At 43.7% G+C, this 19,802-nt stretch overlaps 1 protein-coding gene and 1 pseudogene across 10 annotated transcripts in view; both read right to left on the bottom strand.

The window, feature by feature from the left end:
* Nucleotides 1-8,379: 8,379 nt before the first annotated feature.
* On the bottom strand, nucleotides 8,380-8,498 carry LOC133505474 (5S ribosomal RNA; annotated as a pseudogene).
* A 578-nt stretch (nucleotides 8,499-9,076) lies between these two features.
* Nucleotides 9,077-19,802, bottom strand: part of tenm4 (teneurin transmembrane protein 4) — a 298,762-nt gene continuing 288,036 nt past the window's right edge. For all 10 annotated transcript variants that reach the window (XM_061826837.1, XM_061826843.1, XM_061826844.1 and 7 more), the window contains 2 exons: nucleotides 14,778-14,920; nucleotides 9,077-12,022 (listed from right to left, as the gene is read on the bottom strand). In XM_061826837.1, coding sequence (XP_061682821.1) covers nucleotides 11,264-12,022; nucleotides 14,778-14,920 — 902 coding nt within the window. In that variant the 3' untranslated portion in view covers nucleotides 9,077-11,263. The remainder of the gene's footprint in view (nucleotides 12,023-14,777; nucleotides 14,921-19,802) is intronic.

The raw sequence follows: 19,802 nt of genomic DNA, 5'->3' as shown, positions 1-19,802 counted from the left end.
GAGGCAAGGTTTACAGCTCTAATGAATGCAGATGCAATTACATGTAGATATAAATAGATAGACATTTCCAGCATATTCTAATGTATTCAGGTCTACTGCTATGTGTACTACTTTTAAAGCTAATTAATAAATAGGATTAATCAATTTTCCTGTACAGGCGTGGCCTCGACATGCGAATTTAATGCATCCCATGACACGATATTTGGTACGCTAATGAATTAAAAGCGTTGTAGAGAGATGGCGCCCCGGTTTGTGGGTGGGAGGGGCGGCCGTGGTTGACCGCAGCCTTCATGACGCACGCCAGAAAATGCTTAAGAAATCACCAAGTGCAAATGAGGCGTGAGTCTGCTCTCCTCCGCTGTCATTAACACAACACCTCCTCCCCCCACAATGATACGTTTCATTTACCCCCCACCGATGACACTAATGATAAGTGAGTGAAAACGAGCTGTGCTCCTGATAGCCAAACATCACCGGCACAAATGCTATCTTGTTAGCCGCAACACATGGCTTACACGCTGTAATTTAGATTTGGACTCTCTTGACACCTCTGGAGGCGACCGACACGTGTGTGTGTGTGTGCGTTGCTTGGACGTGTCGGATCACAAAGGTCAGAGTGCGGCAATAAGCGGTGGAATACGGTCGACCCGCCCGCGGCATTTTTTTAAATTGTCAGCATCAAGGGCATTGTAAGAAGTTGGACGATGTTCAATTTTGTCTACCTGACTCAGGAAATGTCATTTAATGGGAAATATGATAAACTTACAGAACTACATATCAGAACGGAATATTTGTTTAGGGTTAGGGAGTCGTCGAGAAACATGTAGGAATAAAACTGGATTTGTGACACAATTGGGATGTGCGTCATGGCAACAGTTTTCCGTGGAATGCTGCGAGGACAGAAAAACACTCACAAAGCAGCTGCTTTTGGCCACAACCTCTGATCAACAAAAAAAAGACTGGCTAGCGCATACACATCGAGCGGTATGTCGATTGGTTGAAGCCAGTTGGCCGCCATCTTGTTACTTTCAAAACGTGTGGAGGACACGGTTTACAGGTTGGATTATGGCGGGGTTTTTCCTCAAAGTTTGGCATGTAGAAATTAAAACTGGTCGTGTGAGCTTGCCATTTTTTTTTTTAGTTCTGGTAACATGAAGGATTTTTAATTCGACTTGGTAAGCCAAAAAAGGCCAAGTGCAAAGGAAAGACATAAAACCCCGTAACTACCAAGAAACCTTGGATATTACCTAGGGCCCAATTCCGCGACATGTTAACTTTTCCCAAAATACGCTGTGATGCACTAGCATCATAACATAGCAAAAAAACTAAGCATTAAAATATTACATTTTAAGTCAATCAGTTCGATATATTTTTGGAAATAAGGACTCACAATGCGAAACACATAGTTCATTTATTGTCTCTGCGACGTCCAACTTCAGAGAAAAATTTAAACTTGTTTCCTCACATTTGAAAATCAAAACCATTTTGCAGAGTTCTGTATTATGAAATACATCAAAAATTTCACAGAAAATTAGTTTTCTTGCTTATCCACTGATAAAATTTGGGAAAATATTGACATCGCTTTTTCGCGAAAAACCGTCACCCTATGAAGGTGAAGCAGAGTGTGAACAGTGAACTACAACAACCGTAAACAAAACTTTGTTCACGTGAATTAAGAGCATCAGAAAATGAAAAAAAACCTTTACAAACAAACTTTAACAGTGTCAAAGTAAATCTTTCTAACTTACCTGTGGAATGTTTTCTTACAGCCACAAAACTGGCGATTAACGCAATTAATGAATGCGTGTTAGGAAGTTGAAACATTTCAAGTATATTTTATCTCTACTGTATCTGCCTCGATCTTTTTGTCACAGATTTTCACCTGTTGGAGGTAGCAAGGGAATACATCAACATTCTTGACCCAATAAAAGTTTGGAAACATTAATCTATGGTGTGAAAAATCCCTGGTGATCGCTTGAGTACCAGCGCGCTTGATTGAAATGTGCTTATTAACACGATCCACGGCGCGACGATCACCGTTGACTCATCTCGCTCACGTTTTGCCCTCGTCTCCTCGCTTGCTTTCCATCACGCCGACGTCGGGGAGCCTTAATTAGTGCGGCGCTCGCTGACACCTACTTTGTCACGGCTATGAAGTGCAACATGAAAAGCTGTCTGAAGACGTTAAGACGGAGCCTGAAATGCGTTCGCCCCGGGGTGACCTCATAAAAACCTCAGATGCGCTGTCGATACGATTCACGTCAACGACGGCTTGTTTGAGCCACAGGAAAACACAAATAGACCACAAGTGACACTTGCGTCTTCACACTTGTTGAAGATAGCGCGGCGGGCCCAGCTGAGGTTCTGGACGTCTCCCACGGTCGAGCTATTTATTCGAAAAGCTCGGCATGTAACACGTACTGCAACTAGGAGTGTCATGGAATTATTCTCAAAATAGGAGCCATTTTATTTCATAACACTTTTCCAATCACTTTATCCTCATGCTATGGGATATTATTTGGATAACATTGAAAGTTTACCATCGTAACAATTTGTGGGGTTTTTTTCCCCCTCATACTGTTGCAATTTAAATCTTATTACAGTGTAATTTATCCAGTTATCCGCCTTAATCCGATCCACATGTGGGATTGGAGACAAGTCCTAGCAAGAATAGTTAAAAACTCTTCAAATCTGTTGTTTTTGGCAACATTTTCAGCTGGTTCAACACCCCCTCCTCGAGCCGTCACCTTATCGCGGTGGAAGGGTTTGTGTGTCCTGATGATCCTTGGAGATAAGTTGTCTGGGGCTTCATGCCCTGGTAGGGTCACCTATGGTAAAAAGGTCCTAGGTGAGGGACCGGACAAAGTACCACTCAAAAAAAAAAAACCCCTATGACGAGTGCAAATGTTTGATTTCGGTTTCCCTTGCCTGGAAGCGGCTCAACAGGGTCCCGCTATGGAGCCAGGCCTGGAGGTGGGGCCCGAAGGCCTAGTGGCCGGGCCTGTACCCATGGGGCTCGGACGGGCACAGCCTGAAAGGTTAACATGGTTCCCCCCTTCCCATGGGCTCGTCACCTGTGAGAGGGGCCACAGGGGTCGGGTGCGATGTGACCTGGGCACTGGCGAATCGCGGGGACCTTGGCGATCCGACCCCCGGCTAAAAAAACTTGCCCTTCAAAACGTCTTTAGCAAATTTCCTTGCGGTAAGCAACAATGGTGGCCAAACACGGTTCTGGGTGGAACAAATTGGTACCAAGCACAGTTGATATGCTTTCATGAAAACATATTGCAGCAGCAAAAACATTTTTTTTTCAATTTTTTATAGCTCTCACCCCAACCGTCTCATATGACCTAATGGAGAAGGCGCCTGACTTTGGATCAGAAAATTGAGGGTTTGGGTACCTTCATGGTCAGTGTTTTTTAGCTTCATAAAAGGAAAGTGAAACAAATTAAGCGTCCGGCTCCTCCTTGTGGACTCCGCATATTCAGGCCATGCCTGTGTTGCTTTTCTCTGGCCACTCCGCTTTCCTCTAACAACCCACAAACATTCATTGTCGCTAAATTGTCTCTAAATTGCCTAAAGATGCGACTGTACTTGTGAATGGTTGCTTCTTTCTATGAGCCCTGCGATTGGCGAGCAACCAGTTCGAGGTGTACTCAGTCTCCTGACCCAAGATAGCTGCGATAGGCTCCACTTCAATGTAGAAACAAGCTATTTTGTGGCATCTTAGCATGTTCCAGAGTTTCTCAGGCAATAGCTGACGATCGCTTACGATCAGAATATTGAGCTTTGGAGTCCATCATAAATTCAAGGAACCACCTTCAACCAAAGTTAACGTGACAATCACCAGTTAAACTAATCCTCGCACCTCAGTCAGCAAATATGAACCGTAAAGCTAGCAACAATAGCTTAAAAGTGCGCGTCACGTGCGTAACCGTGAAGGGAATTTCGACGTTTATAGCTGGCTCCATTTCTCTTGCGGCCACCGTCGGTTGTGAAGCTTCATTTAACGTCGAATAATTTGCTTGCCCAACCCCGCTTCAATCACACATTTGCCATTAGCACGCGCGACAGGCACCGTCGACCTCCGGCTGACCCGAGCAATGGTGACATTTTAAAAAACGAGCGCTCGGGTTTCATTCGCGGCGGCTCTTTTAACGACACGTCACAGCGGCGGGCTTCTGAACGAGACCGAGAACCTTCTGGAACGTTCGGTTCGGCGTCCCCCGCGCCATTAAGCTTTTATTACGCCGCCATTATTTGCATGGCGGCGGGAATGCGAGTCCTGGATGATTAAAAGATGAGCTGGTCCTGCTGTCCGCTCAGACGCACAACAGATTGCGACCGTCGTGGACACACTTGAAGTGCAGAAAGTGTGCATGCGACCTTTTTCCTTTTTTTTTTTGGGTAGCTTTATAGCTGCAAAGAGTACAACAGGTGGCCCCCCTTTTTTGTGCAAAACATCGCTTGTTGCCTGGAATATAAACACCAAGGCAACTTGAAAGACGGCAGGTGTTACACTTTCACTTGCAGTTTTTTTTTTTTTTTTAACTATGTGTACAGAATGAAAAGCTCGGTTTGGAGGGCCGGGCCGAATCAGTCAGAAGAGACATTTGACTTATTATTATCTTATTTCGTTTCCGGCAAATAACTGTCACTTGTTGTTGTCCAATTTTACACGCACGAAAAAAACTTGCACTATTTTTTTGTCAAACAAGTGCCGTTATCAGTGACAAGGAAATGCAGCAGTGAAAGCAGCACAATCTTTGCTCAAAAATAAATATTTATAAAATCAGACAACATAAGGTTGACTCCGTTTGGTATTTATCTATAGAGGGAGGTGTTCAATACTTAATGTGTGTATACAAAAAGTCACTTTAAAGTAAAAAGCACAATGTTGCTAGTTTTTGTAGATTTTGAACCACTGATGTAAAACTCAAGGCCCGTGGGCCAGATGTGGCCAGCTATATCATTTTATTTGACCCGTGAAAGCAAATCACGTGCATCATTTCTTGCTAAAATCTGTTCCAAAATTTAAAATAGTCTTCACTTTTTAATAATGTTGAAAGATCATGAGTTGAAATAGTTGAACAAATTGCTTTCCATGACTTTCTATATTGAAACTTCTGTAATTCCCGGCCTACAGAGCGCACCTGGTTATAAGCCTCGGTACACAGAAAAAGTTTTATGCTAGTGCGGCACTAGGGATAGCGTGGAGCTAGCGTTCATGCGGCGCTCGCGTTAAACTCTTTCTGTGTACTGAGGCTTATAACCAGGTGCGCATTTACTGTGCACTGATTCTTTCCACTAATTAATGTTAACAGTATTTTTCCTCTGCAATCTAAATATAATCTCACACTTCTCTATCCATCCATCCATTTTCTGAGCCGCTTATCCTCACGAGGGTCACGGGGAGTGCTGGAGCCTATCCCAGCTGTCAACGGGCAGGAGGCAGGGTACACCCTGAACTGGTTGCCAGCCAATCACGGGGCACATCGAGACAAACAGCCACACTCACAATCACACCTAGTGACAATTTAGAGTGTCCAATTAACGTTGCATGTTTTTGGAATGTGGGAGGAAACCCACACAGGCACGGGGAGAACTTGCAAACCCCACACAGCGGGTCTGGGATTGAACCCAGGACCTCAGAACTGTGAGGCCAACGCTTTACCAACTGCGCCACCATAAAAAAATCAAAACACATTTTGAAGAAAACATGGGAGGGCCAAAAACATGCAACATTAATTGGACACTCCAAATTGCCCCCAGGTGTTATTGCAAGTGCAGCTGTTTGTCTGTCCCCATGTGCCCTGTGATTGGCTGGCAACCAGTTCTGGGTCTACCCCGCCTCCTGCCCCTTGACAGCTGGGATTGGTTCCGGCACTCCCGAGACCCTTGTGAGGATAAGCGGCTCAGAAAATGGATGGATGGATGGATGGATAGAGAAGTGTGAGATTATATTTAGATTGCAGAGGAAAATACTGTTAACATTATTTAGTGGAAAGAAACAGTGCACAGTAAATGCAGATTTATTTTAACAAATCACCTTCACACCTAAATCGTCAATTATTCAAATCTCCTGAATACAAACCCCTGGGGGGTGCGTGGGCCAATTATTCCGCTCCACAAATTCTACCTAGCAACATGTGATGTGTGTGATCACCCTCCCCCAGGGGTGCGCGCACTTCAATTTAGGAAGACCCCCCCCCCTCGGCCAACACCAATGATTGTGCTCCACAAATTTTGCCGAGCAACAAGGGAATACACGACCCTTGAAAAAAAAAAAAAAAAAAAAAAGGTAATTTTGCTCCAGTGCCATCAAAGAAAACTTCATTTTCATTCATTTCAGTCTGTATGTTATTATATTTTTACTATTTACAGAAGTGAAATTCTTTTGAGTGAGTAGTTTATTCACTTCTCCTTATAACCAAATAAATACACAATCCAGTGGCTGTGCTCCAAAATAAGAAACAAGAAGAAAAGGCACAAGTTGGGCATTATTTTTTGATTGATGTGACCTAAATACATATTACATCTATTTTAAAACCAGTCACCAACCTGTCCCCCCGCCCCCATTGTGCTCTATAAATTGCATTAGGAGTGTATTTATAGCCAAGCGTGATTAACATGTCGCTTTAATCAATATCAAGCACAATTAGAGCGCTTTTCTTCCCTTTACATGGCCGCAGATTACAGCGATGACAGCGAATATCAGGTGATTAAATTCATCTTTTTTTCGTTTTGGCCGCTGTCGACAAACGCTTGTCTTTCAAAATGCCGTTTAAGAAAATCATCCTCACGACTACAGATGAACTGTCGCCATTAAAGTCGTCTGCAATCCATATACACAAATTGGAGAACAACTAGGAAGTACTCCGCGATGCAAACAGGAAGTCGGCCATTTTGCTGTGACGCCGCCATTTTGCGGCGGGCGCTCGTTCCTTTAGCTTTGTGAGGCCGGCGGGGGCCGAGGTGAATAAATCATTGTCATTAGGATTCCAGCCCGAGTGCACACGCCTGCAGGCGTAAACAAAAATATTGGCTCGCCGCAGCAAGATGCGGGTTGAAGAACTTTTCTTCAAAATGTACTAAAAAACTTTTCACCGTGAGGCACGCGTACTTTGGGGTGGGCGTAGCGCCGACGGCGCCGCTAGTAAACAAAACTTTATGGGCATTTGACCAAGGAAGGAGGACTATAAAACAAGCAAACTGGCTTGCATGAGACGTTCTGGTTCCTACACGTTTGAAATGTGAAAATTCCGCTTCGAATTTGAGACACCCTACTTTGAACCCATTTCAAAACGCTACTTTCAAACACTAACCCTCTTGTGAAACCCCGTATAGAGCTTGTGCACCTACGTCATAAAATCATGTGACTGGCCATATTGCCGGTCAAACAAAGCATTGTTCAACGCTGAGTCCATTGAGACGAAACGAAAATATGTCTTATCGCAGAGTTTTGTCCGGTACCGTTAAACATTTTAGAAGGTGATAATAAACGAAGGGAGACACTTTGAATAGAGGGTCAGTATTTAATGCCGAAGTCAACGTTTTCACCAATATGAAATTGGACTGTTAACCCCCTTTTGCTTGTCTTGGACAACTTCATCTACATATGGATCTGGTGAGTAAGTCGTTGAGATTTACACGAAAAAGTTTGAAAGCGTACAAAAGTCTGGACGCATACAAATACTTCGTTGCTGAATCTGTTCTCAGTCAAGAATAAATCCCACATCGTGATGGAACCACTCTGATTTTTTTCAACACAAATACCTATATTTAAATAAATGACCCCTGGTTTTACACAAACTCGCATTCATTAACTATGACTGGAAAAAAAAAAGGCAGCAAGTCATGTCCTCCGTACACGGAAGCGTATTGCGGCCACACGTTAACCTCTGTAAACTTCTCTGCGACAGTTTTTTTAAAACTACGCACTGTTCTCAAATAAGTCAGTTTGGCGTTATAAATACTTCTTGATAATTTGAGATTGAAAAGAATAATTCCTACCTGACGTGTGTATTTGGTTGTGCACCATCCATAACGTTTAATTGCCGAAATCCATCGATCTTTTCTTGACTTTTCAGCTGGTATTCCATAGAAAGATCTCTTTGAAGAACCGTCTCGTCTGTTACGAAAACCAACGGCACAACAGGTCTCGGGCAATTTGAAAAATCTGCTCCGGTTCAATGGCTCCCACACTGCCTAGCAGCTAGGTTTGACCAGCAATATCTTCTTGTTCTTCTTTTCCTTTTGTTTTGTCCGGTTACGGGTCGTCACAGCGTGTCATCTTGGATGAACGCATATTTGTTTGGCACAGTCTTACGCTGGATGCCCTTCCTGACGCAACCCCTCTGCATTTTCGCCGGGGAGAGAAGCTTACAGCACCTGGTATTCCCAAACGGTCTCCCATCCAAGTACTAACCAGGGACAAACCCGCTGACCTTCCGAGAGCTGACGAGATTGGGCGTTCTCAGGGTAGCATTACCGTAAGCTTTTGACCTGCAATATGGCGCTGTGAAAACTGTGACGTCACGTGCACGAGCTCCATTCATATCCTAACCTCGTTGAAAAACCCTACTTTGAAACCTTAACCCGAGATTTAGACCCTAATCCAGTTTTGAAACCCATACCACATTTTTCGTAACTCAAATTTTAAACCATAACCCTGTTTCAAAACACTATTTTGAAAGTCTAAAACCATTTTGAAAACCTGCCACTGTTTTGAAACCCAATATTGAAATTCTAGCAGTTTTGAAACACAAGTTTAAAATCCTAACCATATTTAGAAACCACAATTTTCAAAAAGTTACCTTGTTTTGAAGCCTTCATTTGAAACACTAAAAGAACTAAAAAAAAAAAAACTAAATCTTGGAAATATGACCATATCCTGGCTCATTCAGTAAAACTATTTTTAAAAAATATAATTTGAAAAATATTCACTTAAAAACATCAATTTCACGCATCTTTGGGCTTCCTCCTGTTAATTTCATCATTTTTAAGACGCAGATGTGGAGCATTTTTAAAGACACAAACCACAACACACGAGAACATAAACACAAAATATTCCCTTTATTATTATTTTTTTCTCGTTCTACCTTCATCAGACTACACAGGATGTAGCTCTAAGCGGTATCTACAGTTTGCATGTTTTTCATTTACAGCTCGCTGCTTGACTCATCTTTATATTTACACGGTTCGAGAAAGAGAAAAGAACTGTTGGAAACTCAAACAAAACGAGTCAGTAACTTTAGTGGGTGAAATGGGATGCCGGGGGTGGGGGATTCTCAGTGCAGCCATCATTGAACATCAAAAATGACACACACACACACAAAAAAAAAAAAAACAAAACAAACTCCGACACAAAAAAAGACACACAAGACTGTTTTGATGTGCAGACGGCCAGTACCGAGTCACACGGTGACACCATCAATTGTCCTTGACGCCCGACTGAGTGTAAACAGAACCAGGAACACCTGCTGGTCCCGTGCATCGCGTTCCGTTAAGGCAAAGCGCACCGCGTGGGCAAAAAAGTGGACGCCGGAAGTTGAGCTGCAAACGTTCTGACGAATCCGAATTCCTCCGTGGACTTTGACTCTGAACCCTCGCGGGACAGAAATCGTCGGTGGCGCGTCTCGTCGCTTTTGGTCCAACGTGGCATCTCTTTCATCCCGTCCGCAATGCGAAAGCAGCACACATCGGAATACTGTCGCCGTTACTGGTGAACTACAACAATGGACGCTAAAAAGGGACACGAGTTCACATTTCTTTGTTACTTTCACATCTGTGGTTGGTTTGTTTATCGTCACCATTATGAACTGGAAAAAAACGGAAGTCAAAATGAAACAGGAGCACTTTCTCTTTGCCTTATTTTTTTTTAAAGTAAAACACACAAAAAGTGCTATCAAATTCATTAAATTATTTTTTTTTAGCACTTTTGAGCATTCAGAAGTCCACACAGAAAACACTGACGAGCCTCCTCGCTCGCAAACACGACAGCTCTCGTTATCGATGCGCGACACGTTTCAAGTTAATAAAAAAAAGAAAAGAAAAGATGTGAATAAAAGACTGGGAATCTCCTTGGCTGAGGAAAAGGCAGAATGGAGCGAATCGGGGCAGAACAATCTGAGGCACCGAGCGGCTCCCGGTGGCAAAGTCGGAAAAATGTCCATTTGATCCTCGACCGGCCGCACTCGGAGCGCGAAGATGCGCCGCAAATCTCGGGAAGAGGAGGAGGGCACTCTTCTAACTGCGCCATGCAAATCATGGAGCATTCTTTCTTTCCATTTTCAGTCAGGAAACAAACAAACAAAAAAAAAAGATTTTCAGAAGTGGCTTATTTTGTTGTCTACGTCACACAAACAAAGATCAGACCAAAAAAAAAAAAAAGAAATGCCTTTTTTTTATACTTATTTTGGATTTCAGGCAGAGATCCAAACTACAAAATGGAAAGATGGGCCTGAATTTAATTTTATCATTAAAATGGTTTAAATTTTCCTTAAAGCGCCAACTAACTCAATCACGTCACCATTTTTACGTCCTTTGAATGGTTGGTAAGAGCAAGCAGAACTCCAAAATGCTTTTTAGCGGCTTATTCATTATCCATTCATCCACCCATTTTCTTAGCCGCTTATCCTCACAAGGATCGCGGGAGTGCTGGAGCCTATCCCAGCTGTCAACAGGCAGGAGGCGGGGTCCACCCTGAACTGGTCGCCAGCCAATCGCAGGGCACGTGGAGACAAACGACCGATCACACAATCACACTTAGGGGCAATTAATGGTGCATGTTTTACGGATGTGTGAGGAAACCGGAGTGCCCGGAGGAAACCCACGCAGGCACGGGGAGAACATGCAAACTATGGGCTGGGATTGATTGTGAATGACTCCAGATGATGTGTAAAGTTATGCGCTGTTACGGTATGTTGCCATTTTGTATCGGATTTTGTATTAGGAGGTGGACTAAGTTGATTAAGTCTCCACAGACGGCCCGCCACTGCAGAAAGACGGCAAATTAAATATTAAAATTAAACTCCTGCTGATCATTTTTTAAAAGTTTGTTTTGGGGTGTTGAAAATAGAAAGAAGGAATGACAACACGGATTCAGGTCAACCCGCATTGTGTCAGTATTTTCTTGGTGATATTTTCTATTCCAAACCAAGCTGCAAACACAAAGAACCAAAATGGCGGCGTACCGAAGCGTCTTTGGCAAGAGGTCCACAGTCGTCCACGTGAGTCTGTCACGTCAGGCAGCGCGTTCATGTCACCTGCGGCCCATTTCGCTCTGTCTCATGAAGTGGATGTTGTTGACGCTGTCGGCCAGCTCGGGGTACTGCTCGGCCGACACCACGTAAAAGCCGTCGTATCCCTGCACCTTCCCCGAGCCCAGCAGCTGCTGCTTCTCGCTCTCGGTCCAGGTGCGCGAGCCCTCCTCGCCGTCCCGGAGTCTCTGGCGCTCGCGGGCCCACGCCTGCGCCACGGCGCGCTGGCGCGCCGCCTCCAGCACGCGCGCTTTCTCCTCGTCCACGCTGCTGCCGTAGCGCGTGTTGAGGCTGAGCGCGCCGTACTGCAGCCGGATGTCGGTGATGCGGCGGGTCCGACCGTTGAGAACGGCGTTGACTTGGGACACGGTCACGTTGACGCCGTTCTCCAGCGTGCGCCGGCCCACCGCCATGCCGATGAGGCCCAGGTCGCCCTCCGCCGAGCCCAGCTTGACGAAGTGGTGCGTGTCCACGCCGGCCACGGTGTAGCGCAGCGCTTCCAGGTAGAAGGCGTCGTTCAGCACGGCCGCCGTGCGACGCCCGTCCTCGTTGGCCAGGCTGACGATGTCGGTGCTGATGCGGCCGTCCCGGATGGCGAACTTGACCCCCTTCCCGAAGATGGACCCCACCGACGCGAACACCGTCTTGTCCTCGGTCTGGGCGCAGCCGGCGCTCTTGGCGTTGTAGATCTGACCGAAGCGCTCCAGCTTGACGAAGGCCTTGAGCTGCCTCTGAACCTCACATTGAACACCCAACAGCGACTGCGGAGCAAACACGCACATGCTTGCGTCACGTCACTCACAAAACACATGCGGATGCAACTTCTGCTAGCAACTGAAGCTAAACTTAGTCCCTCTCCTCAAGTATCTCTCAGTCTCGTTGTATCATCCCAATATACTTCCTTGACACCAATAACTACTTTGCTAATTCGGCTAGGTATTGGCACCGCCGTGTGAGATCTTAAGACGTTATTAAAAATAATCAAATATAGTGGAGTCAGGGGTTTTCTGTGACCCAGATTTTACTGAATCCGCTGAGTAAAACGCCCAACTTACGCCCAAATTTTGTCACTAGGTTCAGAGGATAAAAACAATAGAAAAACTAAAAATCATGAAAAAAAAGTGACATACTTGGAGCTGAACCTGTGAATACGAACATACGCCATTTTTAAAAATCAAACAAAGAGTGATGTCTCATGCTCATTTGTCGATTTCATTCGTCGTTATTATTTATTTCAGTTTTCTGTATTTTAACCCTTTCCGGACAGTGGTTGCAAATTTTAAGTCCAGAATATCATTTTCTGAAAGTATCAGATTTTTCTCTCTGCAAAATTTTATTTAGTCCTTAAGGCTTAAATGACTATTTTTTTAATGAATTGTATTTTTATGACTATTTCTGTGGGTTTGGAACACATTAATTGGATTTACATTATTACTGAAGGAGAAATATTACTTTGGTTTTTGTTTGATTTGGGTCTAGTCAACCCTTTCTAACTGATGAATTAAAAAACTGAATTAAAAAACTGGGGTTCACCAAAGTTGACTTTTGAAGTAAATGGCTGAAGATAAATTCCACATAAAAAAAAACATGAATGGGTGAATTTGTTAATAAAGAAGCACGATTGAGCAGAGGATGGCGCCATGAAGACACCTTGCCAAATTTCAGTTTTTGATCATCTACGGCAGTAATCGCAATGGCAACTTGGGGTTACGGTTGGTCTGGGCAGCGGTTTGACGAAAGGACGAGTAGACAAGCAGCGGTACCATGCCCCATCGACCCCGTCACTCCATATTTGTTTACTTCAATATCAAAGAGTCCGGGTCATCTGTCCCACGTGCAGACGGGCAAAAGGGGGACATGCCCCCTTCTTTCTCCGCCGCCACCGCCCCATGGCGTTCCCCCAGAGCCTACCGTCATCCGCACGGCATGGGGGTGCAAAGCGACCCCCGGGCCTGACCCAAAATGCGAGCTTTGCACGGCACAAAACCTCATTTGTCCGGACCCTCGGCAGCCATTTTTCATGCTTGGCCGGCGAAGCAAAAGTAAACAAAACCAGAACCCTTTTTTTCTCCATGGAATAAAAGATACAGAATTATTCAGGTTGCTGGGCGAAAACCACAAAATGAGAGCAGTTTTTGCTGAAATAATCATTACAGAGACTTATTAGTTTGTTCGTCTTGCGCTGTGTAATTGGCGCGCGGCTATAATGTGTACAAGGACCCTGAAATGAAATTTTAGACAATAAGATGACTATTATGTGTCTCCTGAAAAATAATCCAAAAATAACCATGTACATATACATATACATATATACATATTGTGAGAGACCCCTAGAAAGATCGCATTACACCTGGAAATCCCTTAAATTGGACTTTTAGGCATACAAAACATGATTAGCCGGCCCCAAATTGACAATCGATCGGATTCAACAAAAAGCCATGTTTTCCTTCTTTCCTGGCTTTTGAAAGAGTTGATTAAAAGATGACTTCTGAGGTGGCGAGAATAGACTGTCTATGCCCTTCAATGGAGGAGCTAAGTGGAGGGGGGAGGGGGGGGGGCTTTTTTATTTATTCCGTCTAATCTAGGCAGAAGACTTTTCCCCGACATATCTCCCCTGGAAATATTTGAAATGCAAATGTCTCGAGATTCAATAAGCCATTTCCTCTGTTGCCTTTGCCGCTTTGTAGATTGGCACCTTGGGTGAGGTTCACGCAACGAGCACGGGGAGGGAAACTGTGTCTGCAATCTTTCCTGGATGTGCACGAAAGTGAGATTTCCTACGTGGGAAATATGGACTCCCAAGCGCTCCTTATGGACTGGATTTCCCGGTACTGTATATGCATTGAACTGTTGTACATCTGACTGTACGATGTACTCTCCTCCAAAATTTCTCCGTGCGAATAATTTGTAATTTAACGAATCGTGTCTAAATGCTTTGGTCAACCTTGTGCACATCGGCTATCCTCCAGCTTTTGTTTCCAGCTCTTTTTCCTAACTCTGAATTTTGAAAGGCCTCTGCGGACTGTGACCGGCCTGTCAGATGACTGTTCACTAATGGATGACACCGAGTTTAGATGGCAGCCAGAGTGTCTGCCGACACCAATCCGACGGGAGGCGTTCGGCGGTCTCGCTGTAACTGAAGCCCGTGCGACAACAGTGGCCTCCTCAATAATTCAGGCGATTGAGGGGGGGAGCGACTTTCAAGGCTTGGCTAAAGCGCGGGAATCGGCACGTGTCTCCTAATTCGCAGACCTTGGCTGAGGGTTGAAGACTTGAGATGAAATCAATGGCCGGTGGTGGAGGGAATGGAGAGTGAATTTCCCTAATGGCAGGACAATTACAAGGGCTGTTTAGCCCGAACCCCCCCGTTTCCCGAGAAGAGGACAAGAGGCCAGGGCCTGGCTCACTGGGTCGTGTTTGCGGGGGTTGATAGCCGGCACTTCCTCTGGGACTGCGGCTATAGAGCGTGTCTAGCTCGCTAACGATGTCAAGACGGGAGGCGGGGAAAGGTCTCACCTTGGTGCTGTCCCACTCCTGCGTCTTGATCTGCGTGTGGACCAGTTCGTAGGACGGCTCCACGGTGTCCGTGTTTGGCTTGCGATAACCGGGGATGACGTTGTAGAGCTGGAAGCCGAACGTCACCAGCCAGCTGTTCACATCTGCGGAGAGCCAGAGAGGCAAAGAACAGAATAAAACTTTAAACCAGACCCCCTGTGAGGATTTTGCGTGTTCTCACTGTACTTCCGTGGATTTTCTATACTCTACTCTAAATTCCCAATTGGTGTAAGTGCTTATTTGTCTGAATGTGCCCTGTGATTAGCTGCTGACTGCGCCAGTTCAAAGTCATTTTTAAGAAAGACTGGACGTTTACAGTCACCATGATGATTCTTTAAATTTGCCATCAGTAAGTGATATTTTTAGGGAGCCTTGAGACCTTTTTTCAGACTGATACCAGTACAAGTATTTACTCTTGACTACTCAGCCCATCCTGAGTGAAGACACCACTAATACTTTTGATGCATAAAATCTCAATTGCCACAATGACAGATAATTGACGTTCTTTTCTTTCTGATGCGGACAATGCTTTGCCAGAGTGTCAAACGGACGGACTTACTTGATGTCAAGATTTGATTGCCTTAAGTATTGATGGATGGTATCGGCAACCTTCACTAGTACAGTGGTACCTCGGTTTTTGAACGTCTTGGTTTTCATACAAATCGGTTTTTGAACGAAAATTTCGAGATTTTTTTGCGATAGCGTTGGTGAGGAAGGGAGGAGATGTCGTCTGATGAGGCTGACGGCAGGAAGGATGTCTCAAGTGCCGATATTAAAGCTATCTGCGCTAAATGGAACGACATCCATAATTTTGTAGAAGTTCATCACCAGAATAAAGCTGAATGTTGCAGAGCACGGCAAAATTTTAATGATGTTGTTATGAGCCACGCTAGAAAAGTGCTTAAAAGATGGCAGAAACAAACATTAGATTTGTTCTTTGTGAAAAGAGTCACCCCCCACCAAAGACATCTCAAATTGTTGCTTTGCATTGCTTTTTTCTTTTGTTCCATTAACCCTACCTCAAGTTACAAGTTAATTTTTTTTCATGTTACGTACTTTCTGTGAAAATAAAAAAACAATTTGTTTTTTCCCCCTCATTATTGCTTGTTTAAATTTATTCTGCACTTTTGTTAATAAAAAAAGGCTGGGGGCCGAGTTGCTACAGATACGGCAATGCATTCCCAGCCTAGCATACTCTACTAGGCTAAAGCATACATTTTAACCAAAAAATAAATATATTTCTTAAATGATTTAATTATATAAAGTATTTAAACTATACATGTATCTCTACTATGCAGTTTATTATCAGAAAAAGCTAAAACAAATTGCTTAAAAAAAACAATATTTTAGACTTGGAATGCATTATTTCATTTTCCATTCATCTTAATGGAAAACATGCTTTGGTTTTCAAACGTTTTGGTTTTCAACCAGCCTTCTGGAACGGATTGTGTTCGAGAACCAAGGCACCATTGTATTCGATACATTGAAATAAGGCCGACATTGGCTCAATACCGAAACCAGGTATTGGTAAATGCCAATCCCTGGATATTTTCCAGAGAAACCTTGCAGTATTTATGTCAATCTGAGATTAAAAGGAATAGGCTCTGATTGTTTAAAAAAAGGAAAATATATTGGGATGCCTTGTCTGGAATGAGTGACGAGCCACCAGCCACACAACAAAACCATTTTGCGGAAAATCCACTTAGAAAAGGGCAAAAACTGACCAAGGCTCCCACAGATCGACACTATAAGCATAGCCAAAATGGAGAGGCTGGTTAACCACATGACATCCATAAATCATATGACATGGATTTAACCAATGACGAAGCCGTACCATCTCTTCAAAAGTGTCCAGAGTACACTCCAGTAGTAGTAGTGAATACGTAACGACTGAGTTCTGCTGGGAATAGCAAAAATCTGCCATTATTTGACACCCATCCCAAAAGGTGTGGACCCCTTGAACTGGGCTAACTTCAGCAAGAAAAGAAAAGAACAAAAAAGTAAATCAGTGTTTCCAAATATTTATTGAGCAAGGGCACATGTTTTATGATAGAAGAATCTCATGGCACCACCAAAAAAAATTACTCAATTAAAAAATAGGATCTTGTCAGGATTTACTCAAAACTGAAATCTGGGCCAGTTTAGTTCACTGGTGGGTACACAGGAGAACGGTATCTTCTGATATTTAGTGGAAGAGCATTTCATTGATCTGTCTGTGACTATACATTGCTGGCATAGAGAATCTGAACAAAAAAAAAAAAATTACATAATTGCTTCCAGACCCTTTCAGTTCAATATGGTCATGTCCTGCTGCACACCTGATGATCACTGATCGGCCCAGCGGTTGTGAATCACTGATCTGAAGTATTCTGTCATTAATCCATAGGGTAGTTTGGTAAAAAAAAAAAGCATGTTGAACAAACCTGGGAACCATTTTGTATTCTGAATATAATTTAAAATACTTCTCGCTCGTGGTCGTGATCTGGCACTGCATTTGTTTGTGAGAGCAGATAAGCTGCAATAAATCCTCCAGACATCTGCACTGACTCACTCCCGCAGGTGGCACTCGGTGGGGGGGGGCTCCGCCGGTGGGAAACGGCGCCCGAGCTACTCTGTTGTGTCGATAATTATATATCGTAATATGGTGTCATTTGTGAGCAGCTGAGACTTGGGGAATACAGTATTCTCTATTCTAATGAGATGCAGGAATCATCTGGGACTGGCATGATAATGCGACGCCTCAAATAGCACCCGGGCCAAATACCGCTTGGTTCCGCGTGCGACTTGCATTCAGCATCGTCTAAGTATGTACAATACAAAATTATTATGGATTTTCTGTGCCCTAAAACATCCAGTCCAGTGCTAATAAATATTTAGAAAAGAAGTAAATATTTGAAAGGTTTAAAAGTTTGTCCAAACCTACCTCACTGACGCCTTTTTAAGTCTTTATTTTAAGTTCCAACTGGTATTTTGCTCAGGGTCAGTTAAATTGAGGTTTCACTCTTACAGTACGAAAGTCGATTTTGCAGTTTTCTGTACTTGAATATTTATTTGCCTGACCACATTCAATTCCATGCATTTGAAATGTCAACTTTGTGCTCAAGATAGTACTTACTACAGTACTTTTTACTCCTACTTGTTACTTTTTCAAACTCCACCAATGATAAAACGATGTAAAAAAAAAAAGAGAGAGAAATCGAGAGTGGTAAAGTCAACTGCGGTTGAGATCTTGATTGAATAATCATGATCTTTGGGATTTATAAGCCAGAAAAAATAGGGACGGGTAATCGAACCTAGAGAACCCTTCAAGGAAGAGATATTTGAACACAAACAACTAGCAACATATGTAGACAGATAACGTGACAATACTCAAAGGCATATATTCTTCGTCCTCTGTCAAGATGGACTAATATTGATGCATCTTTCTGAATCGTTTAAAATTCTTCATGTGTCTTTATCATCGTATTATACTGCCACGATTTGGCCAAGGCACATACACCAGAAGGAACAGCGCATTATCCATTGAATTTAAGCAAAAAATGTCACAAAAATTGTTCAATTCTTTACATTTCACTTAGGTATGCAAATACTGCAAATTTTTGCAATGTTCAAACCTATATAAAGCCTCGTTTTTTTTCTTGATTGCATTTTTTTAAATTGGCGTGGTGAGTGGAGGTTGTAACAGTGTGTACAATGTGTAAATATGATTTGAAATATGAGCGTGTAGAGTTGCGCGCATGCTCATACAACAAATTTAGCTCGTATCTCAAGGCAGAACTGTATTGGCCATCCGTGTTCTGTACTGTCCGAACTGATTGATGTACAAATCAATGACATTGCGGCAGCCTTTCTTTTGGTCTTGCACGACCTGTTGGCAGTTGAGGCCAGATTATTTGCGTCAAATTGTCAAAAACGAATATTCTATCTTGTTCAGAGAAGAGTTCAGAGCGTGTATTTTTTTTACTCTGTTACATTTCAGTATGTACTTTAAATGCAGCCCTATGGGGGCACAAACCAGTGCAATCTGTAGGCCGGTCCCAAGCCCGGATAAATGCAGAGGGTTGCGTCAGGAAGGGCATCCGGCGTAAAAACTGTGCCAAACAAATATGAGCGTTCATCTAAAGAATCCCATACCGGATCGGTCGTGGCCCGGGTTAACAACGCCCGCCCCCGGCACTGCTAACCTACAGGGCGTCGGTGGAAATTCAGCTACTGTGGGTCGAAGACAAAGAAGAGGAGGAAACCGGATCCAGCGTCAGAAGAAAAAGAGGAATGCACAGAGCCTACAACTGAGTGTAGGGACTTTGAATGTTGGGACTATGACAGGAAAAGCACAGGAGTTGGTTGACATGATGATTAGGAGAAAGTTTGATATTCTGTGCATCCAAGAGAGCAGGTGGAAAGGTAGTAAGGCTAGAAGTTTGGGAGCAGGGTTTAAATTATTCTACCACGGAGTAGATGGGAAGAGAAATGGAGTAGGGGTTATTTTAAAGGAAGAGCTGGCTAAGAATGTCTTGGAGGTAAAAAGAGTATCAGATCGAGTGATGAGACTAAAATTTGAAATTGAGGGTGTTATGTATAATGTGGTTAGCGGCTATGCACCACAGGTAGGATGTGACCTAGAGTTGAAAGAGAAATTCTGGAAGGAACTAGATGAAGTAGTTCTGAGCATCCCAGACAGCGAGAGAGTTGTGATTGGTGCAGATTGTAATGGACATATTGGTAAAGGAAACAGGGGCGATGAAGAAGTGATGGGTAAGTACGGCATCCAGGAAAGGAACTTTGAAGGGCAGATGGTGGTGGACTTTACAAAAGGATGGAGATGGCTGTAGTGAACACTTATTTCCAGAAGAGGGAGGAACATATAGTGACCTACAAGAGCGGAGGTAGAACCACGCAGGTAGATTATATTTTGTGCAGACGATGTAATCTGAAGGAGGTTACTGACTGTAAAGTAGTGGTAGGGGAGAGTGTAGCTCGACAGCA

This window comes from Syngnathoides biaculeatus, chromosome 8 (assembly GCF_019802595.1).
Source record: "Syngnathoides biaculeatus isolate LvHL_M chromosome 8, ASM1980259v1, whole genome shotgun sequence".
Taxonomy (NCBI): Eukaryota; Metazoa; Chordata; class Actinopteri; order Syngnathiformes; family Syngnathidae; genus Syngnathoides; species Syngnathoides biaculeatus.
This window is presented reverse-complemented; position numbering and strand designations above follow the sequence as displayed.